The sequence below is a fragment of the Emydura macquarii genome, unplaced genomic scaffold (genome assembly GCF_026122565.2).
Source record: "Emydura macquarii macquarii isolate MOO-44397 ecotype Brisbane River unplaced genomic scaffold, CSIRO-AGI_Emac_v2 contig_3390, whole genome shotgun sequence".
Classification (NCBI taxonomy): Eukaryota; Metazoa; Chordata; order Testudines; family Chelidae; genus Emydura; species Emydura macquarii.
The window spans coordinates 6,111,949-6,138,638 of record NW_027133527.1 but is presented as its reverse complement, the minus strand read 5'-3'; the positions used below and the strand labels follow the sequence as shown (position 1 = coordinate 6,138,638).

The following is a 26,690-nucleotide window of genomic DNA, read 5'->3' as shown; positions in this document are numbered from 1 at the left end:
AATCCTGGGGATTGGCAATACTGCTAATAGCCTGGCTATAACAACACTGCAGGGATACTTGGTATCGAGCAGCAGTTTCCACCGCTGTTGTCCTAATGGTTTGTGAGATCAAAGGGTTGGTTTTCTGAAACTGCCATGCGGTCCCTGCATTTGTAGCTTGCAAAACTTACTAGCATGCCTCATTGGTTTAAATATTTTACTCTGTTGTTTAAAGGAATGCGGTCAGCCTAGCATCTTTTTAAATAAGAGAGTTACATTTTCTGATCAGAATCCATTTCTATAATATGTACTGGACTCTTACTATTAGAAAAAAAAGAGTAAGGGTCTTTCCTGCTCTCTTTACTCCCCTCGCCATCCATTCCTTTCTTTTCTCCCCCTTGCCTTTCAAGAAGGACTCTTGGGCAGATCTGAAAGCAGCATGACCAAACATAGCAAGATCCATCCTCTTTCCCAGAGTCTCCGTGCATGCAGCTATTTTCTGCTTGCTGCCTGTTCTCTTTCGGTTCCAGTGTTCTCGACAAACGCTCTGGCAGGGTTTGAGGAAGGGCAGGGTACGCACTGCCAACAGAGCAGAGAGCGGGGTATAGACACAGTGCACAAAGCAAACAAACGGACAAGAACAGAGAACAATATTGTTTGCTTCACTTTCTTTCCGTTAATCCTGATGGGTGGAGCTCGTAATAACAGCAGGTACAGTCACTATCTACAGATGGATTTTTTTATTTTTTTTTAAAGTTGCTTTTGCTGCTTTAAGAAATAAAGCAACTGACCTGTTACAGCCAGCGCTGAGTCTTCCATGGGCCTGGCCTGCGGAGCCAACTGAATCACCTGGTTCTCGGCCAAGGCTACGGGCTGAGCCCTTCATTAGCACTTGGAAACAGCAACTGGACAAAACAGAAGCTCCTCTGAACGGAGCAGGGGAGGACGTCAGAAAAGAAGTCACTTTTTTTTTTTTTTTAAACCTTCCCAGGGAAATATTTATTGCTCAGCCACAACATTTAGCCCAGGACTGTTGTGGGGAGTAATTGGCACTGGAGGAGGTGGACCTAGCTGATGGCAATAACTCTTCCTATTGCCATTAGCATAGCGCACACTTAATGATGGCATTAACACTCACCGGACCTCGGGACATTTCCAAGCACATGCCTCTTGTAGATGGCTTATACTGGGTGATTTCTACTGAAATCCTGGCCAGGGGTTGTCTGTAAGGTGCGTGTGGGATTTTTCTGATGAAATGTACGAGAGAAGGAATAAGCTCTGCACCCTCGTGCCAGGAAAATGAAGCCAGGAAGAATCTCTCTCTGATCCTTCCAACCGGCCTCCCCTCATCTCGGATGGAGCTCTCTTGATTCCGCAGGCCATAGCTGTGCGGACTAGCTCCTGCCCAGCCAATTCACTCTGCAACGCTCCAGTGGGGCTAGGCAGTAAAGGTGTCCTCAGCCCGCAGGGAGTTCTCACCCCTTTCCTTTCTCTTAGCTGCTGGTCTCCTTGCCAGCCCTGCAGGACGGCACGGGGCCCGCAAGGGCACAAGGTTGCAGGAGGGGAAAGTGGCACCGATCAAAGAGATCAGCTGTTCAAGAGCAACTGGAGAACAGGGGCCAGTAAATCTCTTGACTCAGGACAGCTTGAGGCTAGTGACTTAGGGAGCTGTAAATGGGCACCTGCATGCCATGGCGATGTGCACAATGAGTATTTTGTCTGCTGCTCTCACTGGAGAGGGTGAATGAACTGCAGGCTAATCACGCTGTAATGCACCCTTTGAGGCCTGATTTCCCCCTCCCCCCCTGCAGCCCCACTGATCTGAACAGGACCTTTGCCTGGGTGAGGATGGCAGGGTTTGGCCCGATGTGCTGAGGAGTATAGGGGTGTGGCTAGTGGGAAGGCTGAAATCCTTCTCGTAAGATGATACAAGTTGAGCAGACTCTGCAGCTGGGCTCCTGTTCCCAGCCCCGTGCGGCCTGGGAGTATGCGACGTGGAGGAACACTGGTGAGGTCCCTGGCTGCTGGCTGACTCCACAGCTGGAGAATTTTCCTGCCGCCCCAGGTAGTGCAGAGGTCTGTGGGGCACTCCCATGGGAGCAGGCCTTGTTCTCTGAACGTTGCACTGAAACTCTCGCTCTCCCATTGGCACCATTAAAGGAGAGAAATTCTAGTGGTGCAGAATTTGTACTTCGCACAGCTCCTCTGCCTGCCTTTCCACAGCACTGGGGGAACTAGGATCCGTTAAATACCAGTGTTAGCAACCCTGGGAGCTCTAGTGCAAACGGGGCACAGGAAGTGTGCCACAGACTTATCTTGGCCTGCTATGAGAGGCAGCATTGTCCAGTGGCTAGTGCACTTGACTGGGGCTCGGGGACCTGGGTGCTATTCGTGACCTGCAGAGTGACCTTGGGAAAGTCCCTTCTTCTCTCTGTGTCTGTTTCCCCTCCCACCCTTTGTCTTACTTGTTTAGATTTTTGAGCTCTTTGGGGCAGAGATGGTCTCACTGTACTATGTACAGCACCTAGCACAATGGGACCCTGACCCCCTCTAGGGCTTCTAGGCACTAGTGCTACTGATGTCTAATAATTAACGGTGATAACACCTGAGTCCTGGTGGCACTACAGTCACTTCACCCGGAGCTGCTCCACTGCTTCTAACCGTCTTAGTGTAGACACAGCCCAGGTGTTTGTCAAATATGATCCTTTTTTCTTCCATCCGCTGTGCTGTTTTTCTTTGCCACGTCTCCGATCTGAGAAGGGAAGGAATCTGGGCATCTGAGGTGCTAATGCTGGTGAGGTGACAAAGGTTACAAAGGCTCTTCCTGTGTCCTCCCTTATTGACATGTTTTTCTTGTTGCCATAACCCAGCACAGCCCAGTTCCAGTTTCTAGTGTTGGTCCCGCAGCCTGTGTCTCCCAGTGCTCTGCAGTTGAAAAGCTCGCAGGGACCCCACCCTGAGTGTTCAGCTCCTTTCGATTTTTTTGTTTGAGGAGTGTTGCGGGTGATTTGCATCTCTGCAGACCAGGCCCTAAGGCAGAGAACAGTTTACAGAGGGGGAGGAGATCTAAACAGCAAAGAGCAGCCTGTTTCCTTGTGACCGGAGAAAGAGACTTGGATAAAAATGTCAAGAAGTGAGCACGTCTAGTCACACTGAATTCTGGCAGGTGGTCGCGGGCTGTAGCGACAGGCGCTGTACAAGAACCGAGACAGAAATGGGAAGGAAAGGAAAGAGTCAGGAGGTGGACTGGGGCAGGCTCTCTTACCAAGAGCAGCATGGTCACGTGAAGAGCAGAAAGGAGACCGCTGTTGCATGCGCGGGAGGGGGGGGGCTTGGGGCAAGTCCAGCAGGATTTTTAAGACCAAAGAGAACAATTTTGAGTAGGATCTTAGAATGCCTGCGGGGCAGGGGAGCAGACAGGATGGGGGCATGATGGCAAATGGTGCATTTCTGAGTGTATTAGATTCAGTTGTTTGTTTTTCACTCAAGATCTGTGTCAAGCTGCACTGGGATGGTAACTGGAATTAAATTGCAAATGTGCAAAACCAGCCTTTTGAAATAGTCTTTATTCGTTCAATAAAACTTCCTTGAATGTGCTGGATACACAAGAAACCGGTTTATCAAAACCCGTTTTTCATTCTAAACGGGTTACCCAAAGGAATGTTTCTGGTGACTTATGACAATGATCTGTCAGGTCCCCACAGGACAGATTATCAAAGGTATTAGGCACCTAACGCTGCAGGTAGATGTTTTTGAAAATACCAGTGTGGCTGTATCTGCTCTGAGTCTGGCCCCATGTCCTTTGGGTTTAGCTCTCCTCCACTCCCACCGGGCTCTTGTTCAGAGACTGAGTTGAAAGGGAGGGAAGCTGCTGTTCCTCTTTCAATCAAGTTTCTCACCTTTGAACTAGTCCAAATAAAGAAAATATTCTCCCTGGCTCTTGAGAGGAGGGTCCTGCCTGCCCCAGCCGCTGGGAGCTGTGTGCGTCTGAGCTCAGACATGCACCTTTTCACTTGAGCTGTGATGTGCGCATGCCGCCTTCTCCCCGCCACGTCTGGGTGTTGGCGTTTGTCTGGGGCACCTGCAGATGCAAATACAGCAGGCAGGGGTGTTTGCTGGGGTTTGCACCAAAGTAGCTGGGGGTGAGGCTGGGGCGTTTGGTGTCGGGGGCTGGCTGTGGAAGGCTCTAGGTATGCATGGCTGTCGTGGGCCGGGGCGTGGCCTGTGCGGCTCAGTGGTGCATTGTCCGTATTGTGTGTTCAGTTACAGGGCTGGGCCAGCTTGTTTAAACACCATCTGGAGGTGGCTGAGTCAGGGAGGGCAGGGAGGTGTGTGTTTCCTGCTAGGCCTTAGAAGCGGATGCGTAGGTGAGGTGGTCCCAAGCTCTCCACCTGGGGGTGTTGCCTGCCCACGCCAGGTGGGCTTGGATCTGGGGGTGGGCTTGGAACAGGTGTTGCAGCACGGTGGCCAGCAGGAGCTCTCCAGCCCGCGCCCCATCTTGCACCCCGTTGATAACATCAGTGCTCACTCCGGGGGCTATGGTTGAAAACCAGTGCAGCTGTGGGGCGGGGCTGGGTACTTTGTGTGTAGTCCCTGACTGCTTCACGCCGGGCTTGTGCGTTTATTGAACGGCGCGTCCTGTTCCATCTCGGAGCTCCTCTCGTCGTGCATCTAGAAAGACACATGCACCGAGGAGCCGTTTTCTCTGAAAACCCCTCCTCTCTCAAGCCGGCAAAGAAGGTTTGACCCTGAGTGCCCCGTGGTGTCGCACGCACAGACCGCAGAGCCATGTCTCTCGAGGTGTGCAGGGAGTTTGTGTGTTGTGCGTGTTACAAATCTCTCTCTGTAGAGCGCTAATCTGCAGCAGTGTCTGTAACTGCAGTGAAGATGTGCTCCTTCCTTGTACAGAGCATGTCCCCAGCAATGCGGAGAGAATTCCTTACCCTTGGCTTCAGATATCCGCAAATGCTGTCCGGCTGGTCTGTTTCTGTGGCGGGCAGAACGGCACAGCCTGGCTGGATGTCATACAGGATAAGGGATTTATGGAAAAACTGCCAAGTACGATGAGCGAGCTGCCGTAGAAGGGAAGATTAACACAAGCAGGATTATTTAGGGCCGGACCCGGTCAACCTTTCCTCGTGCGATTGGCCCATGTGAAATCGTGGGGGCTATTCCCTGAGCACAGGATTGCACAATTGGTCTCTTAGCTTGCAAAGAGGAAACTCTGCGATGGGAGGGAAAAGGGGTCTGACATTACAGATGTTGTGTGAAGGCACTTGGCCTGCTCTTTGCTGTCATTTCGTGATCATCCTGTTTCGTCCTCTGTATAGAGCTAAATTTCTCCCGGTCAGCGACTGTTTCCAGTCCCAGCCTCGTTCCTTGTTCGATGCTTTTGGGGCATCTCGTGTGTCTGAGACCCTTTGCTTGTGTTTTCTAACTGGCCTTTCTTCCCCTTGTCCTCTCTGATGCTGGCTCCCTTGGTCCCCGGATGGGTTAATCCAGTAACAGGCGCTCCCCACGCTTGGATGGCTGCTTTTTAAACCAGCCCTGATGCCGGTGGCCTCAATAGGTCCAGACCCAGCTTTTCCAGTGGGCTGCCAGCTGTGGTGTTCAGGTAAAATCCATCGGCTTGTGGTTTGCAGTAAATCTGCCAACTAACCCTCTCCTCTAGCAATGTTGTGTCTCGCTTTAAACCCAGAAACCCCAGGGAACCCGGCGTGTCCTGTGGAGCTGGCTAGCTCTGGGCAGGGGACGGCAGGGGTGCAAAAGGAAACTGCTTCTGTGATCTGCTCTCACCAGCAGATGCTCTGCTCCCTCCACCCCGAATAATAATATTACAGTCGCGTCACCCAGCTCCTGCATAGCATGTGTCATCCACAGATCTCCGCATGCTTCAGCAAATCATTATCCCCATGATGCAGACGGGGAAACTGCAGGCAGGGAGCTGGGACGCAACTTGCCCAATGCCACCCAGCAGGCCAGTGCTCTACCCACTAGGCAACATCGTCTCCAGAGTCCTCCCAAAGCAGCATTCCCCTGCCAGCATCTGCAGGGATCTCTCCTTCCCCCACCGCGTGTCATTTGGGTCGAGTCCTTGCGCAATGTCGATTGCGACGTCCCGGGTGGTGCTGTGCTTCTTGCCTGGACTCTGCTCTGCACCCTAACAGCACCAGCTTAATAACGGCTTGGGATCGGACCTTGCCCGCTGCTTAGCTGCCCCTCTGGAGAGGCCGATCTCGTCTGCCGCGTTTCCAGGTTGTTGCCCAGTAACAACCAGGAGCGTCGGCCTCAGACGTTCGCTTTGTGCCGTAGCCACAGGCGCTATCTCGGAACGGAGCCAGGCCCCGTCCCGAAGGAGCTGGCAACCCAGCCCGCAGAGCTGCTCAGACGCCACCTCCCAGATGGGCGGGGGAGGGCCTGGCAGGCAGTCGCTGAGCTCCGGGGGGCAAGGCTTCGATTTCCTTGCCTCGCAATAGCACCTGGGGGCCCCAGGCCCAGGCCCCCTTTGGCGGCTGATGTGCAGACACCTCCCTGCTCCAAGGAGTCTGCAGATGACAAAGGCTGAGACGGGTCCTGGAGGTGCAGAGGGATGAAGTGACTCCCCGGGTCCCAGCTGATGTCTGAACGCAAGGGATGGGGGAGGGGAGATGAGCCCCCGTTTCCCGAGTGGGAATTGAAGCTCGGCGAGGTGATCTGACGCAGCGGAGGGCACACGCACGCGGGCTGGAGCTGGGAATTGACCCGCTGTCTCCTGAGTCTCAGGCCAGGGCCCCCCTCCTCCAAGCCACAGAGGTGGTGCAGACCTGCCCTTGGGATGGCTGGGTAGCAGCTGAGGTAGCCGTGCCAGGCAGGGGCCGGCCAGCCAGCAGGGTCCCCAGTGACGGTGTCTGTCTCTCTCTCTCTGTCTCTCATACAGCTTGTGCCTTGGCGTCTCCTCCGTCCCAGTAACCTCCTGAGTCGGTGGCTAGGATCTGCTCGGCCGGGCGCTCGGCTGTCCTTGCACTTGCTCTCGCGTTCCCGGCCTGTGCTCTGCTTCCAGGTCCCTCCTCCCGCCCCCCGGCAGGAAAGGCAGGGCCAGGCCACAGTTGGAGGTTTTTATCAGTGTTTATCAGTCTTTGCTCCACGTCCTGCTCTGCAGTGCAGCTGGCCGCCCCCCCCATCCGCCGTGCCGACATGGCCTTCCCACGGGCCCACAAGCTGAACCTCCTGCGTCTCGCCGTGCTCTTGATTGTGGTTTTAGCAGGCATCAAATTTATCTTCCGAGAGAGGTAAGGCATCGGGCGGCAGGCGGCTGGGAGGCGCCAGTCTCTAGTAATGCGGGGGCGAGTTAAGGAGCAAGCCTGTCCCGGGGTGCTGGGAGAGACACTGAACTCCCTCTGGCCGGCCCCCAGGCAGCTCCTTAGCTGAGTTAGCGCGAGCACGTTCCCCCATCTCAGCAGCACTGAGGTGGCCAGCTGCGCCTGCCGCACGCGTCCGGATTTGTAGCCCTCGCTGCAGCGGGAGGGTGGGGGTGGGGACTGGGATCTTACTGCTCCCCCGGGGTCTCTTGCTGGGTGCGGGAGCGTCCTGGCTTCCCGCTGCGCACCTGCAAATGGTGCCAGCTCGGCCCCATGCTGCACAGACCTGTAGAAAGGGGCAGGAGGGTCCCCGTGCTGGAGAGCTGCGTCTGCCCCGCTCTGCTCTGAACGGGCGTCCCCGGCTGCCAGCTGCTGGAGGCTGAGACCCCGTCCCTCCGTGGGACTCTCCAGCAGAGCACGCGCTTGAGGGCACCACCGCAGGCCATAGTTTGGACGGTTCCGCTTAACTACCCTCCAGGGCCCACCGCGGTTCTCGGGGCAGTGGGGGATAGAGCGGGGCGCCCCTCTCGGCTCTGGGTAACTGACTCTAGGAGCTGGTGGAAGTCGACAGCCCTGGAGGCTGATGTCCTCGCTCGTCTCCAGAGCAGATGCCAGTGGGGTTCTTCTCCCCCCCCCCCGCACCCACACACACGAAGCCTCTCCTCGGACTGGGGAGCCCCCCCGAGGGCTGAGAGGGGAGCTCCGTGTCTTTGGCCGCTCTGCTGAGGCTGCCTGGAGCAGCAGGCTGGATCGCCGAGGTGCCAGCTGCTCTGTTCTGTGTGCGCAGGGACACCCTGGAGCTGCACAAGCACAGCAGCAAAGACAGCGGCTTCTGGGGAAAGGCTGGCGAGGCCAAGGAGGAGATCACCCCCGGGAGCCGGGCCCTGGAGCTCTCGGCGGTGAAGGCCGCGGGGCCGAAGCACGAAAGCAAAAAGCAGCTCTCCAAGGCCATCAGCAGCCGGGAGATGAGACTCGTCCACCTGGACCTGAAAGGCGCCGCGCCCAAGGTCTCCTACTTGGAGCAGGTGAGCAGCAGCCGCAGCCCGGTCCGGGGTGACACTTGCCCCCACCCTGCTGGGCTGCGGGTGGCAGGAAGGAGGGGAAATCCGGGTTGTTGTCAGCGGGTTCCTGGCCTCCAGCGCTCACAGAGAGCACGCTGCAGCTTCCCGCCGGGCCAGCGCCCCTTTCTCGGCTCCGCGGGGGCTGTGAACAGGGCAGGGCCGATGGGAGAGGGAGAGTTGGCTTCGGAGCTGTCTGCGCGTGGTTGAGCTGCCCTTGGCTCCAAGGGATGTTCCTGAATCTCCGTGGCTGCCACGCAGAGCGAGGGAGACGCACGGCAGCCCGGGAGCGCTGGGTGGCTGACTCCTTTGCGGCCCCTGTGCCCGCCTGGACCCCATGCTGCCCAGCAAGGAGCCCCGCTGAGATGGGCTTCTAGCCAGACAAGGCTACAGGCTGCTCTGGTGCTACTGAGAACAGCTCCAGGGAAGCCAGGGCAATTGCACCCAGAGACCCCCCGGCTCCGTCTGGCCCGTGCTCCCTGGCCAGCGCCCCGAATTCCCCTCCCCGCTGCCCTGCCGTGCTCTCCAGCCCCCCCAGATGGGCCCATTTGCGTGGGCATGTGCTCTTCTCCGTGCAGGTGTTCCCGCTTCTCTCCAAACTCGGCGCCAACGGGATCCTGGTCGAGTACGAAGACATGTTTCCCTTCCAGGGAGAGCTCGAGACCCTCAAGTCTCCCTACGCGTACAGGTCAGAGGTCGCAACGGAAGCAAGCGAACCGCCGCGCTGTGCTGCATGGGGAGGCGGGGGGCGACCCAGGAGGCAGCCTGCGGCTTTGCATGTCGTCAAGGTAGCCAAACGTAGTCGGACCCCCTGACCCCCGGCACGCCAGATCAAAACCTGCTCCCTGCCGCAGTGCTGAGCCTCTGGCTGTGGCTGCCGTTCGAGCAGCTGCCGGGTCCGTGCTTGCAGTGTCCCTGTCTGCATCCCCGTTTGCATTCCCCAGTTCTCTCCCCGTGGAAAAGCGGCGAGCAGGGGAGTGTGGAATGCACCTGTGCCGCTCCGGGGACGCGCCCGGGGCTGCTGTCTAGCGTGTGGTGCTCACCCTGAAACTCTGAACAGGGGAGTGCCAAGCTCCCGCTTTCTGTTGCCCGCCTGTTAACAGCCCCCCTCCTCCCACCCCGTGCCGGGAGCCGGATTTAACGCGCTGGCGGCAGCTTGTCTGAGAGCCACCGCATGTCCTGAGTTTTGCAGCTGCTGGTTGGTGAGTGCAAAGCCCTCTGACCTGGCGATTTGTCCCTGTCGCCCCGCAGTGAAGACGACATCGAGAAGATCCAGCGGCTGGCGGAGCTCAGTGAGCTGGAGGTGGTCCCCCTGGTGCAGACCTTCGGGCACGTGGAGGTAGGCGAGGTGCTGGGGCTGGTGCCCTTCCAGAGCAGCTGCTCCCGGTTAATGAAAGGCCGGGCACGCCCTCCAGCTAGCTCCAGCCGAGGGGTCGATCTAGGCGCCTACCGGGCTGGTATCAAAAGGATGCCCAGAGCTGAATCTCACACCTCTCTCCCCATGGGGCAGGCAGGGTGGTGCGCAGACGCTCTCCCGGTGAGCTCAGTTCTCTGGCTTACCCCAGGCTCACCCGGCTGCCACTGCGTGGCTGTAACAGTTACTGCAGTGCCATGGCCTGGGTGCAGACCCGGGATGGCACCTGCTCCGGGGGGGCCTCTCCTCGGGATTGCTTGTGTAGGGTTTTGTTTGTGGGATTTTCAGCTCTCCGTCTCCTGGGGCGCCAGGCGCGTTCTTGGCGCTCGCAGACCGTCGCCTGGTGGTTACTCTGCCTTTGTCGGGGGCAGGGAGGGGGCATCTCATCTCATCTCCTCTTATTATGGGTCTTGATTGGAAGCATGTAAGTGAGGCTAGATATAGATTGGGTTTTTCTGAGCTGTGCGTGGGTCCCCGGGGACGGGGAGGGGTCGTTCGGAGTCTGCAGCGCCGTGCCCGCCTCGGGGGCTAGCCACCCACTTGCAGAACAGGGCCGCCAAAGCCAGCGTCAGGCCAGAGCGGCCTCGAGTAAGGAGCGTGGGCAGAGAGACGCCGAGCGTGCCTGACTCCCATGCGATGCCCGCTGGCTGCGCCGAGGCACTGAGCTGGGGACTGTCTTCTGGGGGTTTCCCTCGTGAGCGTCTGGCTCCCCTCTCTCTGTTGCTCAGCGAGGGATTTGCTTCTCAGTAGGGTGATTTTTGGTGCCTCAGTTTCCTCAGCCCAACGTGCTGGTGTTGGTCTCCCGCCCGCGACCAAGCTGGGAGGTCGCCGTGTGCTGGCTTTTCCTCCAAGGCAAAGAGGCAGTTTCCTCTCTGTCTTGTGCAGGCCGGCCTCCCTGGGGCCGGGGGCGGGAGCCTGGCCAGGACTCCAGCCGTGGCTCCGGCATGACTCCCTCCAAGCGGAGCTCCAACTCCACGTCACCCGTTCGTAAACAAGGGGTGTTTGCACTGGGCTTGACGGGGAGCCTGGTGGAGGCTCTGTGGACTCTGAACCCGCCTGCTGAGCCGGGGGCAGCCCACGGGGAGCGGGTACAACTCCCACAGCAACTGCTGCGCCAATCCTGCTGCTAGGGTCAGTTAAACCCTCCCGCCGCCCCCCCCGGCCGTGTGTAGCATGGCTCCAGCTGGACGGAGCCCCTTTAAAGTGGACCAGTGACTTTGCCTCCCAGTTACTCCCTCCCCTTGCAATCAAACCACCCTCCTCGCGAAGCAAAGCGCGATCTGCCCGGGGGCTCGGCGTGTGCGGGGAGGGGGGGTGGTTCCCTGCTGGGTTCACACGCTTCCTTGTGACAGTTTATCCTGAAGCACGACAAGTACAGACACCTGCGAGAGGTCGAGCGCTTCCCCAACAGCTTCAACCCCCACGCCCCGGACACCTTGTCCCTGCTGAAGAGCATCCTGTCGCAGGTGATGGACAAGCACAGACACGCGAGCTGGATCCACATCGGCGCCGACGAGGTGAGTGCCGGGGAGCCTCCGGCAGAAGGTGTCCTGTGCTGTCCCCATTCCTGCTGGCTCTGGGCGTTACGGGTGGCATTGTAGACCAGGACCCCCACTGCTCTAGGCGCTTCCTAACCCCACAAAGGCTGGCCCTGCCATGACAAGCTTACGGCCTAACGAGCTAAGGATGTACATGCTAGACAGCCCCAGTTCCAGGTGCAAGACCCTTGGCTTCTTACAAGAGTCCCTCTGGGTAGAGGGAAGAGAACAGGAACGAAATATCTGCAGAAGAGGCTGGCGGAGTGACTTGAGCTTCCATCGCACTGATCACAGCATTTAGTGGCTTTCATTGGGAGGGCTTCTGTTATTGACCCCAAAGTACTTCCCACTCCGCATACAGCACTGCTGAAATGCAGCCACCTCTGAGGAGCAAGGAAGCAGCTCCTTGGTGCCCAACGCTGGGTTGGGAAGAGGTGAAATTTTTGGCCAAAGGACCCTGGGACAAACCCTTGCATGGTATGCAGTGTCCCAGGGATTCTCTAATGAGCAAACGGGACCTGGCGTTTCAAAGCCTCAGGTAAAGGTCCCATCAGCAGTACAGTGCCTGTAACTCCATGTCCCTGCCCTGGAGGGGTGAAGGGCTGACTTGACTCAGCCTGTGTGTGAATTTGGGTTAGTGGGAGTGGATTGAGTTCTGTTCCAACCCAGCTGGCCCTTTTGCCATCCAGGGTTGCCCCACTGAAGAGCTAATGTACGCTGTACTGCACTGACTCCTGACTTTCTGGATAGTGTCTTGTTCTGGGGGGGAGGGGGTAATTTTTTTTTTTTTAGATGTACATGGTCTTCTGTGTTTGTATCGGTGAAGGCCAGTGAGAGGTGCCCAGCTTAGTTCCTGGGGGAGTTGGTTACGCAGTCTGGAACCCGCCCCCTAGAAAGGTCAATCTGCTGCCTCGACACGCGTTGCCTGGGTGGTGGAGAGTTCCACTGGGGGGCGAACCTTCACCCCGAGGAGACGGCGCTGTGCCAACAAGCTCGTCACCGTGCTTTTCCTCTGCCACTGGCATTGCCTCTCTCCCGCTGGGGCTCAGGTTCACCCAGCTGCTCGTCCGTGAGCTGATCTCGTCCAAGCACTGGGCCGGTTGGGTGACCAGGGTGTGGTCATCTGTGGCGAAGGATAAGGAGAGCGGTGGGGCCCTCCACATGTCGCTGGCCTTGAGCCCCTCTCATCTGACCACTCCGCCTAGTCGCTGCGTGTCGTTGAGTAGGACGGAGGAGAGGCGTGATCCTTGCGGGACTGCATGAGGGAGGGGTCCGGTTTTTCCTCATGGCTCCCGGGTGCGTCCCTCTAGGAAGGACGCGCAGTTGAGTCAGTGCCTGTTTACAGAGGCTATTAAGCTTCTGATCTTAATGGTAGTTTCCCTTCCGGTAAATCCAGGTCTTTCACCTAGGGGAAGGGATGGATTCCAAGAACTGGATTAGCCACAACAATGGAGACGTGGGGAAGATGTACCTGAGTCACATCAAGGAGGTTGTGAATTTCATCGTGAGCCAGTACCAGGGACTCCAGGTCCTCATGTGGGACGACATGCTGAGGAAGATCAGTGAGGGAACCATCCAAGGTCAGGGTGGCTTTGTGCCCCGTTCCAGGAGCTAGAGGGAGCACTTAGCACCCCTGTGCTGACAGGGGATTTTCTGGGATGGCCCTTGCGTGTGTCTCAGGAGGAATGTCCCACAGTCGTGTGTGGTCCCCCCCCCCCCCCTCGCCCTATGCTGTTCTGGTGGCCCAGCTGCCTGGGGGGGTACTGTAGACCTATTGCCACTCTGCTGCCTCGCGTGTCATCAGGGGGTAGTGAGGGCAGGGGAGAAAGTGTAGCACTGAGACTAGATTGTCTCTAGGGTCTTTCCCCACCAGCCTTCTCTCTATCTCCCCTCCTCTCCGCCCCCAGCTCTCGGCACAGAAGCCGTTGCATTCTTTCCCCTCAGGGTTTTTTGTCTCCTGCAGAATCTGGCATAGCGAAGCACGTGGCCCCGATGCTGTGGTTTTACGCCCCAGACTTTGACACTGAGCAGATAGGTAAGGGGGGCAGAGGCTGTAACTGTGTCTTCAATGAGGTGCTTTGTGAGAGTCGCCTGATGGCGAATCCGGAGGCTAAAAGCCAAGTTGTAAGTTGGGGACATCTGTTTGCTGATCTGTGTGTGTGTGTCTCTCTCTCTCTCCTAGGAAAGTTTATTTCAAAGTACGCAGACAGTGGCTTCAAAACGGTGTGGTTTGCAAGTGCCTTTAAAGGCACCACTGGTCCCGCGCAGGCCTGGACCCCTTTAAATTACCACCTGAAAAACCACGTCAGCTGGCTGAAGGTTATTCAGGCCATGTCCAAGTTCCCTTTCATCAAGTTCCAGGGAATCGCCCTCACTGGGTGGCAGAGGTGAGGGTCTGCACCGGGGACCAGAGGGGTGCCGGGGGAACGGCTGTCCCTCGCCTTCTGAACAAGAGCCGCTCTACCACAAACTGCCAGCGGGAAACGTGACCTTTCCCTGCAGAGGCGGGAGGGCGAGTGCTTGCTCCGCTCAGCCGCGGCTGCACCTGGCCCGCTGCCTTCAGGCCGAGGCGAGCGGCGAGGAGCGTGGCGAAGAGAATCGGAAGGGATTAGTGAGCTGGGGGCAGGGTTGTGCGGGGTGCGAGGGAGATCTTCCCAGGAGAGGCTGCGTCACTCTTGAAATAAGTGAGGGGTGGATGCCCCGGAGGGAGGTGGATTATTTAGGGTGACACAAGGTGGGTGAGTTGCGGGGCGGCAACTAGGGGTGAAGACGTCAAGTTAAGAGATGGGGCAAAACAGCCTGAACCTGCAGGAGGGTCCCTGGCGGCGGGATCCCTTTCGCCTGCGGATCCTTCTCCTGCGGGGAGGGTGGAAGCTGCCTCGCTGGGGCCTGGAGCAAACCCTAAGTGGGAGCAGCCCTGCCCTGACAGGGCAGCTGGGGACCTCAGTCTATGCCACCTCCTCTCCAGCCGTCTGTGTCGCTAACCGCCCTCCCCCTCGTCCCCCCTCCCCACTTTTGCTTTGTTTCTCCTGCTGTTACAGCTTTTCCTGGCCAAATCCTCTGCCCCGGTTCGATGGAAAGCCCTCTAGAATCCCAGGCTGTGCAGTGGGAGAAGCCCCCAGCAGAGCCACTGGCTTGCTGCAGCGCGGTCCTCTCCCGGCCTGTGGCCGGGCCGCACAGCACCCGTGCTCCAGCTGGCTGGATCAGCTCTGGCGGGGGCCCACCTGCAGCACCGAGGAGCAGGAGCTGGTGTGGAGAAAGGGGCAGAGAGAGCTGCAGCCCCACAACCCTGGGCAGGGCTGGCAGGAGTCCCTCAGGGCGGTGGCAGCTGGAGGAGGGGGTGGATTCCTGCTGGGGCTCAGGACAGCCCAGGGACCCTACAGGTTGTCAGGGGAAGGATCTGGAGCTGTCCACTGCTGCTGTTTGCATGTCTGCCTCCCAGCATGATGCCAAGGGGCCTGTGGTGAGACCACAGAACAGCTGGCGTCGGGTGACGGGGCGGAGCATCCTTCGGCCACTGCTGCCGTCCCGGGCAGGGGGTTCCGCAGCCTGACCGTGTGCCCCTCTCTCCTGTCCCCCAGGTACGACCACTACTCTGTGCTGTGTGAGCTGCTGCCGGTGGGGATCCCATCCCTGGCCGTGTGTCTGCAGACACTAGTGAACGGTGAGGGGCCTGCGGCTGCGGTTCGGGCTGGCACTTTCAAGCCCCCCCCCTCTCGTGTGAGAGGCGGCGTGGTCTAGCAATTAGCCCAGGTGACGAGGCATCCCGGACTCCTGGGTTCTATTCCTGCCTCTGCCGCTGATCCCTTGTGTAGCCCTGGGCAAATGATTTCACTTTTTGGTTCCCCGTAAGTCTTGGTCTAAACACAGTTGCTTGTGCTGATTTTTAACTGTTCCAGTGAGGCGTGCGATGTATAGATACAACCTGTAGTTACTCCTTCTGAGCCGAGCGGTTAGCCAGTATTCAAGGTCTTGTGGCGTGTCCCTCTGCAAAGGTGAAACGGATGATGCAGTCAGGGGTTTCTTTGCAATATTAACAAAGACTGAAAGCCAAGTTTTCCTTCCCTGGACACAGGAGGAATCAAACAGGGGGCAGCTTCCTCGCTTACTGCTCCCCTCTGCTTTAAAGCTCTCCCTTGGCTTTCTCTCAGGGCCACGTTCCCAGGGCTTTTCTGGCTGGCTCCTTGGCTTTCAGGCTGCTTCTCACACTTATCCTGAGTGAAAGGCAGCTGTCATGTGCCCCATCAGCATCGAGGCATCACTCGGCCTCCATCACGACACACGTATATAATTCGCAACAAAATAGTTCGATCAGCGCCACCCCGAATGAGGCTGCAGTTATATAGCTCGTCTCCCATAATTGACAGCCATGAGCTCTGCTGGGACACGCATCCTTTCTACCCGGGGAACTCCAGGTTCAAATCGATCTATATAAAGCTGTACAAATTCTGTGCGTGTGTAGACCAGACTGTAGTGACTTGCCCGGGGCTCAGCAGGAAGGCTGGGATTAAAATGACGGGGTCCCTAATTCCTAGCCTGGTCTGCGCTCCCACGCTTGGCGCTCTGATGGGAATGGAGGGATAACAGCCTCGTGCAGCTCTCTGGCAAGGTACGGAGTGTTTCGCTAGCCTCGGCCCATCCCGCCTGCTAAATACACGCAGCGCTGCTGGCTCCAGGAGTGGTGCTCACTAGGTGAGCAATGCAGTTGGGCTGTTTGTTTCCTGGATGGGCCAATGTTTTGTCCTGGAAAAGCAGCTGGGTTGGCCTTGAATCTGCCTCTTGGCAGCCAGGGAAGGGGAAGGTTGTCTGTGAAAGAGTGTTAAGCTTTCGGGGGGCGTTTTGGTCCTTTGTGCTGTTTTTATGAAGTGATCACAATTGATATATTCTTCCTGGGAGGGTGGGTGTGTATGTGCGCACGCTCTAATAAAAATAAGGTTGAGCAGAACTTTCTGTCCAAGAGTTCTAAGAAGCTCCACAGTCCCCACGCATTCTGTGATCGCTTTCAAAAGCGCTTGTGCCACATCAGGACCAGGGACAGAGCTGGTGATGGAAACCTGAGGTCATCTGAACACGGGGTTCTTCAGACACAGCCTCTTGAACCAGCTAGCAGCTTCGAATCGTCTCACGGCTCCTGGCGGCAGCTCTCCCGCGATACGAGGATGATCTCTGCCGGGGGGAGAAGTCACTGATGAGACGTAAGAGGGCTGAGGATCCGATTCGTGCTCTGCAGGTTTTTCTACATGTGTGAGAGGTGGTTGCAGGAAGAGCACAGCTGCTGGCGGGATGCCGTACACTTTCCCGCCTCTTCTGCCATCTCAGCCTCTCGAGCAAGGCGATTCTCTGCCAGACGGGCTGAGGCCTGACAGATGATGCAACGCCGTTGTGGTCTATTGCCAGCCAGCCCTTCCCAATTCGCGTGGTCAGTGCCTCCCTTCTGGAGATACTTTTCCGGGTGTCCTTGTAGCGTTTCCTCCATCCCCGCGGGTCCCCTGACCATGACTAAGCTGAGAAAAGAAGACTTGCTTCAGAAGATGAGGATGAGCCGCACACAACGACCAGCCCAGCGAAGCTGATGTTTCATAATCGTCGCCTCCGCGCCGGTGACATTCGCTGCAGAGAGAACGCTGGTGTTGGTGCAACGTCTTCCCGTCTGATACGGAGAATCTTCCTGGGGCAGCACAGCTGGTACCACTCCAGACGCTTAAGCTGGCTTCGATACGTCCCCGTGTCTCGCACCCATAGAGAAGAGTGGGGTGACGACGGCATTGTAGAGCCGGATCTTGGTTTCTATCTGCAGATCTGTCAATAAAGACATGACGGAGCAACGTTCCGAAGGATGCGCGGGCCCACCGGATCCTCCGTTCGATCTGCACATCCAGATGGGCTGTCCATCTTTAGACAGAGGGACCAAGAGAAGACCACTTGGAAACGCCTACGGTCCGAAAATTGGGCATCTTCTCGGCTGTGCCGTCGTCACAGCCCGTGGTTGTCCCGACGTCCATATGAGACGAGCTGGGAGAGGTGCGGATGACTGCTGGACAGACCAGCGTTGAGACGGCTCAGTCGTGAACGTGCGGCTTGCACCACCACACCATAAACAACCAAAAGGAACGTGGAGGAGATTTACCATCCGAGCGCTTCAAAATCACACTCGTCGGGAGGCGCTTTAGCTGCGCCTCATTGAGAGGCTCTCGGGCCTGCCTGACAACGTGAGTGATACACTGAGCAGAACGCAAGACTTGTTCACAGGGCATGTGCTGAATTGATGGGGTATTCCGTTCACCGCCCCCCGGCTCGGTTTGATGAGAACGAGGAAATCCAGCACTTGGTCAGGAGAGAAGTGCCTTTAGCACTTGACAAAATGAATCCTCTAGCCAGCAAAAATGAGAGACTTCTCAAAGGAGCAGCAAGAGTCAGTGGTGGCAGGCCAAGGGCATGGAGATACAGAGCTTTGTTCTAAAATGCGGTGCTGGAAATCCATCCGCCCCAGCAGGTGTTGGGGTTACCTAGTAGCTGGTGTCCCTCCGTAGCGAGCATCCTGCCGGTTTGCAGCTTGCCGCTTCCCGTGCTCTCCTGGTTGGTTTTTTCCCAGCCAAAGTGCATCAGCCCACGTCCCTGCCGGCTCCCGTTTCTCTAGCAGGTGGGGAGATAGGGAGGAGTGGGACACTCTGTGGGGTGCTTTGCGGGGGGACCGCTCGCCAGTCGAAGGGCACGTCTAGACTTGGCGCTGGGGAAGGTTCCTGGCTCGTGGGGATGTACCACGCTACAAAAAAAATGGCCCCGCGGCAGCCTGGGCTGGGGTGAGCGGGACTGGGCACCCCACACATGCACCGATGGGGTCCAGTGATGTTCGTACTTGGGGCAGAGACTCCTCCCGCCGCTGCCTGTGCTCCTGCAGCTACGCTGCTACTGTTGCCAGGCTAGCTCGATGTCTAGCGGTGACGGTGTCTCCCGTGAGCTCCTAGCAAGTTGCTAGCACAACCCCCGTCTGGGTAAAGTTTAGCCTCCATCTCTGGGCTTCTCCTGCCTGCCCTGCCCTGTCCTCTCCCCTTCCGCTAACCCGTGTGTCGTCTCCTCCCCCTCCAGGTGGATTTACTGAAGCAACTAAGAAGGAAATCCTGGACGTGTTGGGCTTCCAGAACATCCACCTTGAGGAGAGCACATGGTACGTTGCTCATCACAGTCTGCTGCAGCTGGCTGGTTCCCAGGGCTACTGCCCGGCAGCTGTGGACCTGAGCGCTGCTCCCACGCAGCCCGAGCCGTCGCTGAGACTAGCCAGCCTGCTCTGTGTTCTCGCCCTCCCGTTAGCTCTGGCGGTGGGCTGTTACCGGGATGTCCGAGACGCCTGCTGCACCCCGCGCAGGTGTGTGTCTGTGGCACTGATCTGACCCCAGCGGACCAGCGCACCCCCCCCCCCCCCCGAAGCAAGGCAGGGCGGGATCCCCGTTGTACGGATGGGGAAGAGAGGCGCAGGGAGACCGAGGGATCCGATCAAGGCGACACACAGCGAGTCTGGCTTGCCTGCTAGTGCCCTAACCACTAGGCCTTTCTGCTCTGTCTAACCCCCCGATCCTCTGTTTGAGCTGCTGCTTCCATAGTGGCGACGCTTCCTCCAAAACGCACCCATTGGGTTCGTCAGCAGGCGGTGCTTGGCCTGCAGGAGTCTCACGCCTACATCCCTGCAGCCTGCGTTTATCTCCCCTGCCCTGGCCTGTGACACACGTGGTCGCTTTGAACCCGATCTTCAGCGCCCCTCGCTGAGCGCCCTCTCTCGCTGCACGTGCCTTGCGTTGGGACGTCCCCCTCCTGGCATTCGTGCTTCTTTTGCGTTGGCCGCTGGCTGATGTGCTAGTGGTTGGGTTAGTTTCTAGCTCCGTCCTCCGTAGCCAGGTAAAGCGCCGGCGAACGGTGCTTCATCACTTACTTCTCTGAGCATCGGCCTGTGTGCTTAGGAAAATGTCGAAGGGGGAGCAAAGCTCCTGTGGTTCAGATGCTCTCTGAAGCAGGGGTTCCCAGCCTTTTTGGCTCGGGGCCCACAAATATAACTTTTACCACCCTGAAGGGCCACCAGACTCCGCCAGCAGCCCCCCCTTCCCTGCAGCCGGAGGGAAGGAGTTCAGCGAGGAGGATCTCCCGTCCCCTTGGCTGCAGCAGGGAAACCGTGCGCTCCACCTGGGTCCCTAGGCAGCGGGTCCCTTCTGCAGCCAGGGGGGCGAGAGATCAGCGCTCCCCTCTCTCTGGCTCCCAGCACCTAGGGACCCACGTGGAGTGCTTTGCTGTGCTCCCTGCTCCAGCCAGGGGGAGGGGAGCGCTGATCTCCTGTCCCCTTGGCTGCGGCAAGGAGCAGGCACCGGTAACACGCTCCTCCTGGGTACTCGGTCAGCGGCTCCTTCTGCAGCCGGCGGGAGGGGAGCCATGGGCCACCCTGAAAGACCCCGCGGGCCGCAGGCTGGGAGCCACCGCTCTAAAAGCTCCTTAACAGCAAGATAATCTAAAGTCTTGCCAAGGTGCCGCTGTTCCTAACACCGAAGATCTGACTCTCCAGTCCAAGGTGTCGTCCGGCTCTTACAATCCTTCCTGCATCGGCGCCACTGCAACTCTTGTTTCAACTTCTCATCCTGGCCTGGGTCAGTCCAGCCATGCCACTGGTGATACTCTAGTGGGTAAAATGTGGGCGGGGGGGGGAGGGGGAACTCTCTTGCATGCAGAGGGGTCCAGTGTTAGACAGCCTGTGATTTTGGGAGACCCTGCTTCACTTCCCTGCTCTGCCACAGACTCCTGTGTGACCATGGGCAAGTCACTTAGCCTCTCTGTGCCTCAACTCCCATCTGTGCAAGGGGGATGACAGCCCTGCCGGCCTCCCGGGGTGCTGCCTGGATAAATATAGCAGATATTGGGGTGCTCAGGTACTGTGGTGATGGGGACCAGTTGAGTAACTTGGACAGCATCCAGGAAGGAAATATCTCCGTAATATGGCAAGGGCCTTTGTTTTGCGTACCTAAAAACGTCTGCAATAAGAACCGTGGAACCATCATCCCTCAGGTCTGTCGACCTACGTGCAGGGCTGTCCGCTTCGTGTGCTGCACACTGTTCCCGCCCATTTCAGCACGTTCTCCACGGACTGACCCGGTCCCTCACGCACAACGGGACTGCTGTGCCTGACACACAGCTTAGAGGCTTTGGGGTCTCTCTTCTTTCCGGGCTTTCCTGGAAACTTGGCCGTGTCCTTATTAACTAAATTTCAACTTTCTGTAGCCACTGGCCAAGCAATAAGGCTTGGTGAGGGTGACTTGGCGGCTGCCCAGCCCTCGGAAGTAGGGCGGTGGGTGAACTCTGGTTCCAGAAGTGTTGGTCTCGTTAATCAGTGATGGAATGACAGGGGAAGTCTTCCCCCTGTATCTGCTCTGGGGACTTGGGGATTGGTTTCCTTAGCTGTGTCAATAACTATGCCAAGGCTCACGTCTCCTCCTGCTCTGTGCTTCTCCTAGCGAAGGAAACGGTGCATTTCCAGGCTCTGAAATCTATCGCATGGTCGAGCAAATCAATGGCCAGTTAAAAGAGAGCATTGTGAAAGTCCTGGAGGAAGAAAGGTAACTGGGCTCTGCTCTGTTGAGCTCCGTATCCTGTATCTGGGCTCTGTGTCCTACCCTAGGCTCCTGGCCCATGTCAAGGAACTGGGAGCAAACCCAAAGGGTTGAGTTGCCTTGGGAGGGGGTGACTAGAACTCCTCTCTGGGCTTTGGGAAGCCAGGAGAATGGAAAATCTCTGCTCCTTCTAGCTTCCGTCCAGAGCTGTGACTTCTCCCAGGCCCCGCGCCCAGCTCCTTGGCTCAGTTCGGTCTCTTTCCCTGCCCTCCCGCCAAGGTCCTTGTCCCCATCTCCCCTTTCCATGGCGTGCGCACACGGGCCCCAACCCCAACTGCACCTCTGGCCTCCTCTGCATTGGAGTTGGGCTTATCCCTCCTGGGCGCCAGGTAGGGGTGCATTGAGAGCACAGGGGAGATGGGCTCCTCGTTTCCGTACCTGGCCACGCAGCCTCCCCCAGCAGCTGGGGGTGGGGAAGGAGGAGGGGGAGATTTCAGGGACAATCCCGCTAAGCCCCTGCAGCCCCCGGACGGAGAGTGCCCTGGCGCACTGTGAGGATGGTATATGCTCAGTCTAGCTGCACTGAGAGCTGTGAGGGGACGGCGCACGCTCAGTACAGACGGACGCTTCAGAGAGCGTAGCAGCTAAATTCTAACAAGTCTCTACTGAGCATGTGCAAATTGAGGCGATGCATTTTTTTTTTCCCCCGTAGGTTTATAACTTGGCCAGATTTGGGCAGTTTTGAACAGGACTAGCGAAAGACACCTCCCTGCCCCATTTCGAGTCCCTGCCCCAAAGGAGGGGGGTGCTAGATCTGAAAGGGTGTGAGATTTTATTTTATTATTTTTTAACATGGCTGAATATATTTTCCCCATCTCTCATTCTCAGAAAGGGCTGAACTCTTTCAGGGAAAACATTACAATAGAAACGTAGCCCGAGGCCGACGCCTGGCACGGGAAACTTTGTTAGTGTTTGGCAAAGTTTTATAAGCAGCTGAGGACAGGCTCTTAGAACGGGAAGCGTTGGCCTGCCCTAGATACAGATGTCGCTGCCGGCCCTGCCCGTAATCCAGGCGCCTGGGGGTTAGCTGTCGCCAGCGAGCTAGGTTTGGAGCTGTAGCTACAAAATAACTGACGGGACGTTCCCGGGCTGGGGTCCCTTTGTCTGTCTGTCTGTCTGTCTGTCTCTCTCGTCAGCGCCATCAAGGGCTGGTTTAGCCAGTACCACAGGAAGCACCAGTTCGGTAACCCACGCAACCTGGAGAACTTCGGCAGCAAGGTGTTGAAGTACGTGCGGCTCCCTCGGCCTGCTGCCGGGGGGCGGGATAGACAGGACTCGGACGGCCCCGGCGGGGTCTCTGTGCGATGGGCACCCGGCCGGGCTCTCCCCCAGCTGCCTGTCAGGGCAGGGGGACGGAAGCGAACGCTCGCCTTCCCGTCACTGGGGCTGGGGCTCTCCTCCGAGGCGGGATGAAGGCCTCGTGCGATGAGCGAAGCCTCTGCCCATGGAGTGGGAATCCGCTTCGCTGAGCTGCCACTCGGAACTTGGCCCTGTCTGAGCCTCTGCTGGGCATGGGGCAGAGAGGGGCCGGTCCAGGCCTGCCCTGCCTCCCAGCCCTGGGAAGGGCGTGCAGGGAGGGGCGCCATGTGCTCTGGGAAGGTGTCGTAGCCAAGCCAAGCTGCTTGAGTTTGCTGAGAGCCGGGGCTGGTCTCTCCCAAGCCTGAACCTTGATCCCAGCCCACCCCCGTCTCCCTGTCTCCCTGTCTGGGGCAGGCGAGGAAAAGGGGGTGCAGCTATCCTGTGCCCCCTTGGGGATGTTGCATCCAGACCAGCAGCCCTCGCTCAAGCTGACTCCCAGCCACTGGGTGCTGTCGGGCCAAGGGCTGGGGGTCCCAGGGCAGTGTTCAGACCACTGGCCTCTTTCCGGCTGCCAGAGGACACCTGGGCCCCTGGATCTCCACACCTGGTGGTGACGTGCTTGGGCCGGGCCAGGGGGCTGGTCCCGTATGGGGCAGTTAGTTCTCGCCCCTCTGGCTGGGCGAGTGGGAGGAGCACAGAGCAGAGCTGGACTATCCAGCCCTTTCTCCCCCGTTTCACCGGTGCCCGGGATGCTGTGCACAGCAAAGACGGGGGCCGAGGGGAGATTTTTCCCGTGACAGGAGCATAGCTGGGGATAGCCGGTGCGACGCTGGGGCGTTTTCCTGGTCAGTGGTGCCCCTCTAACTCGCCCAGAGCCCTGTGGCGATGAATCCCCAGGGCTGTTAATCCGTCTGCACCCCTGCCGACGCGGCAGGCAGGCTCCTGGCTCTGACGTGCCGCTCCCTTCCTCCGCCAGGGTCCACGAGGACTGGGAGAACTTCATCCAGAACTTCCGCTCCCAGCTGCATGGCATCTACTTCCCCGACACGGTGGAGGAATGGATGGAGGAGAACGTCAATCCCTACATGGACCGGCTGCGGGAGTTTGTCCGGGACTACAGGGAGATCATCCGCCTGAACGCCAAGCCCAAGGCTTTGTAGGGCCAGGAGCCCCGGCTGCCGCGCTGCAGTCAGACCATGCGAGGCCAGGGCCCCGCTTGGCTGCTTCTCCGTCGATTCACTGCACGGGGGGCTTGAGCTGCTGAGGACATGGTGACTCTGGCTGCAGCTTATTCCCCTTGTCGGCGTCCATTAGCCAGTCTCGTCTCCTGGCTCCCGCTCTGCAGATGGGGCCCCTGGGCCTCCCTGGTCTGACCCCTCCTCACGCGAGTCCCTAAAATCATCTTGGAAGGCCTGAGCGAGGCCGGGGGGGTGGCGGGAGGCGGTCTCTGAGTCTGGGCGGCTGTCAACATCTTGGACTTGCCTGCTCCGAGCCCCTGCGGCGCCCCTTCCCCGGCCCGGGGGCTGCGACTTGTTCTCCAGTCTCAGAGCCGTGCCCAGGATCGCGCCTGCGAGGGGCACCCGCCGGCGCCGCGGCCCCACCAGGAAAGGTGGGATAGGGGCTGGCTTGCCTTTCAGCCCCCATCCACGCTCAGCGGGGAGCCCGTGGATCGGGCAGCGCAGACCCGCTCCGCAGCTGCTGCTCCTTCGTGGCTCACCGCGGCAAAAGACACGGCCCTCCTCCTCGGCAGGGTCCAGCCCCAGCCCGCTGCTCCGGGAGCGAAGCCGTCCGTGACGATGGCGCTGTTCATTGGGCCTCCCCGGGAAAGCTCTCCCTGCGGCGACCAGCTCATTGGGGACTGAGCCCCCCCTACCCTGACCCCCGTCTACCTCCTGGTGACCCGCATCTCTGGCCAGGAAGTGCTGGCGTGTCTGGGTGGAAATGCACGAGACGGATCCTCTCCTCTTGGCCGGCCTGGTGGCGGAGCCGGGTCTCTGAGCACAGGCAGGGCGTGGCTGGGCGGGTGTCGCACGAGGTCTTGTGCTCTTTGTACTAGTCCCAGACGATAGGTGTTCCGCGCCCTCCATCTGAGCGTGCCAGGGGTGACCGGGGCACTGGCTCATGCTCACGCTGGCCCCGTACCAACGGTGAACTCCGGAGATGACTTGCCTAGCTGTGCAGAGCGGGGCCTTCCGAGGGTCTTGGCGTTGGCCTAGCTCCTCCCAGCCAAGCCGCTGGTTCAATGCCCCCTGCCCGCTGTGGGTGCAGAGTCCCAGGCCGAGTGCTGTCCAGTTCCGCCCAGGCGCCAGTGTGGCCGCAGCTCGGGCAGGTGTCCCCGCGTTGCTGCTCTAGCTACCCTGGCTACAAGCTGCAGGTGGGCGAGCAATGCCAGGCCGTAGCCCGCCTTCCGGGCTGGCGCCTACAGCCGGTCCTGGAGCCAGGCAGCTGCACTAGCGAATTCACAGGAGCCTGCCTGAGCTGCTCCCACTGCCCCGCTTGCAGCAAGCTGTGCCCTTTGCCGTCGCTATCGGCTCTGGACGCTGAGATCGGCTGCCCACCATCCATTTCCTGCTGGAGATGCAGATCGTAACGGGCCGGGTGAGCTCCTGGGGACAGCCACTGCTCGTCTGCAGCCGGGCTCCCACGGGCGGAGGCCAGGCCATTCGGGGAGTGCTGTTTACTGCAAACACGGGACAGCTCCTGCTGTGAGAGGCTCCGCCGGGGGCACTGCTGCCCGACAGGCTTGGGCATGGGGAGAGGGTCTTTCGGCAAATAGACGCCCCAGAGCAGGAGCCTCCTTTCTACAGGGGATGCTGACAGACCCTGGCCCCTGCAGCAGGACGCAAATTAGAGGCATTAGCACGTAGCAGAGGGCTCAGAACCTGCAGGTGGCTGGCCTGGGGGCTCCAAATCCGCCTGGAGCTGGGAGTTCCCCCTGCATTTGTGGGATGGACAGAAGCCCAGCGGGTGAGCTGCCCCTGCTGCTTTCTCGCAGCCCGGGGTGCAGACGCCAGTCAGTGATGCCGGTGCAAGAACCAATGTTTTGGCTGAAGGAACCCGCAGTAACCTGGTGTGGCAGCAATCACTGCAAGCAATCACGGTAATATCGCTTCCCCGCGGGAGGGCAGGGGACTCTGGTGGCTTCTGAACTGGGGAGTAAGGGGCAAGTCCGGGGTTGGGGGAGCCTGGTCCCAGACATCAGAATTTATTGCAAACAATGGGGTTAAAATCCAGAGCGAACTGTGTGCTGGACTGTGCTCTGACACCCCCTCCCGCCCCCATCACCCAGCTCTGGTCCCCCACAGCCTCTCGCTAGGGGCTGCAGCACAGTGGGAGGTTCGATGGCCCCAGTGTAATTAGTCCAGGCCAGGACTGATTCTCTTGCAATGCCAGCATGTCTCTGTACTACCTGATGTTGTTCTAATAGAGCGGGTGACCCTCCGTGCTGCTGTCTGCATGACTGTAGGGGGAGGACTCCTCTTTGCCAGTGAATCGCTTTGGTTTAATATATTGAGCCCAGTTTTGTTTTGATACTGTATAAAAAGCTCCTCTAATATCGACTGCCAGAATAAAATATTTTCCTAAGAAATGCAGGAAATGGTCCCTCGTAGCCAGAGTCCCTGCCCCCGATTCTGCTGCACGCGCTGGGCTTATCCTACGCGGCCCAGTCCAGGGGCTGGGGACGGGGCTCTGCGGGTTAGTGCTAACTGGGCCTTTCTCCCGCGGGAAACCTAGGTTCAAACCCCCGTCTGGGCTGCCGGTTGAAAGGGTGGAAGCCTCAACAGCCCGGACTTCAGCACAGGTTGGGTTCGAGGGGCCCGGGCACAGCTGGGTGCGGGGAGCCCAGGGCTGGGAAAGCCGGGGGCCTGCACATCCGGAGTGAGGGGCGCCGGCAGAGCTGGCGTGAGCGGAGCCCAGGAGTGGGAGGGCAGGGGCTACAAGGCAGGAGTGAGGGGGTGTGGGTAGGACCATCACAGACCTGCGCAGCGCCTGCCTAGGCCTTGCCTGCCTCTGAGCTACCACCGGTTTGTCCGTCCCTTTCACGAGCCCGACCAGGAACCCCCCTCTGGACGGGAGAGGCTCCCCCTAGGACGCCTGCTCCGGCCATATGCGGCGGAAGCTGTTCCCTGCCAAAATGCTTCACGCAGCTTGTGTCCAGGGGTGCTGGGCCAGTTTGTACGGTGGGGACGCTGCTGCTGCTGCTGGAAACCATCTATTTGGTGTTTGTTCTTCAAGCTGGGGGCGGGGGGAGGCAGCAGCCCCCTAGCTCCAGCCCCATGGCGCCTGTCCCCTCAGAAGCTGCAGCGCTTGGGTCCTGGGGCGTGATGAGCGGGAGGGGTTTTTCAGCCCAGAGGTGGTGCTCTTCTCGCTCCATGGGTGCCAGGGAGGCTTGTGAGTGACTTTGTCTGCCTAACTGAGCG

At 58.8% G+C, this 26,690-nt stretch overlaps 1 protein-coding gene across 1 annotated transcript in view; it reads left to right on the top strand.

Annotated features, from left to right (window-relative positions):
• Nucleotides 1-26,130, top strand: part of LOC137144058 (hexosaminidase D-like) — a 31,844-nt gene extending 5,714 nt beyond the window's left edge. The window contains exons 3-16 of the mRNA XM_067534189.1: nucleotides 5,482-5,593; nucleotides 6,896-7,247; nucleotides 8,104-8,341; nucleotides 8,953-9,062; nucleotides 9,626-9,713; nucleotides 11,141-11,305; nucleotides 12,723-12,906; nucleotides 13,290-13,361; nucleotides 13,509-13,713; nucleotides 14,908-14,990; nucleotides 18,413-18,491; nucleotides 20,815-20,916; nucleotides 22,107-22,196; nucleotides 23,246-26,130. Coding sequence (XP_067390290.1) covers nucleotides 7,153-7,247; nucleotides 8,104-8,341; nucleotides 8,953-9,062; nucleotides 9,626-9,713; nucleotides 11,141-11,305; nucleotides 12,723-12,906; nucleotides 13,290-13,361; nucleotides 13,509-13,713; nucleotides 14,908-14,990; nucleotides 18,413-18,491; nucleotides 20,815-20,916; nucleotides 22,107-22,196; nucleotides 23,246-23,429 — 1,695 coding nt within the window. The 5' untranslated portion in view covers nucleotides 5,482-5,593; nucleotides 6,896-7,152 and the 3' untranslated portion in view covers nucleotides 23,430-26,130. The remainder of the gene's footprint in view (nucleotides 1-5,481; nucleotides 5,594-6,895; nucleotides 7,248-8,103; nucleotides 8,342-8,952; nucleotides 9,063-9,625; nucleotides 9,714-11,140; nucleotides 11,306-12,722; nucleotides 12,907-13,289; nucleotides 13,362-13,508; nucleotides 13,714-14,907; nucleotides 14,991-18,412; nucleotides 18,492-20,814; nucleotides 20,917-22,106; nucleotides 22,197-23,245) is intronic.
• Nucleotides 26,131-26,690: the final 560 nt, after the last annotated feature.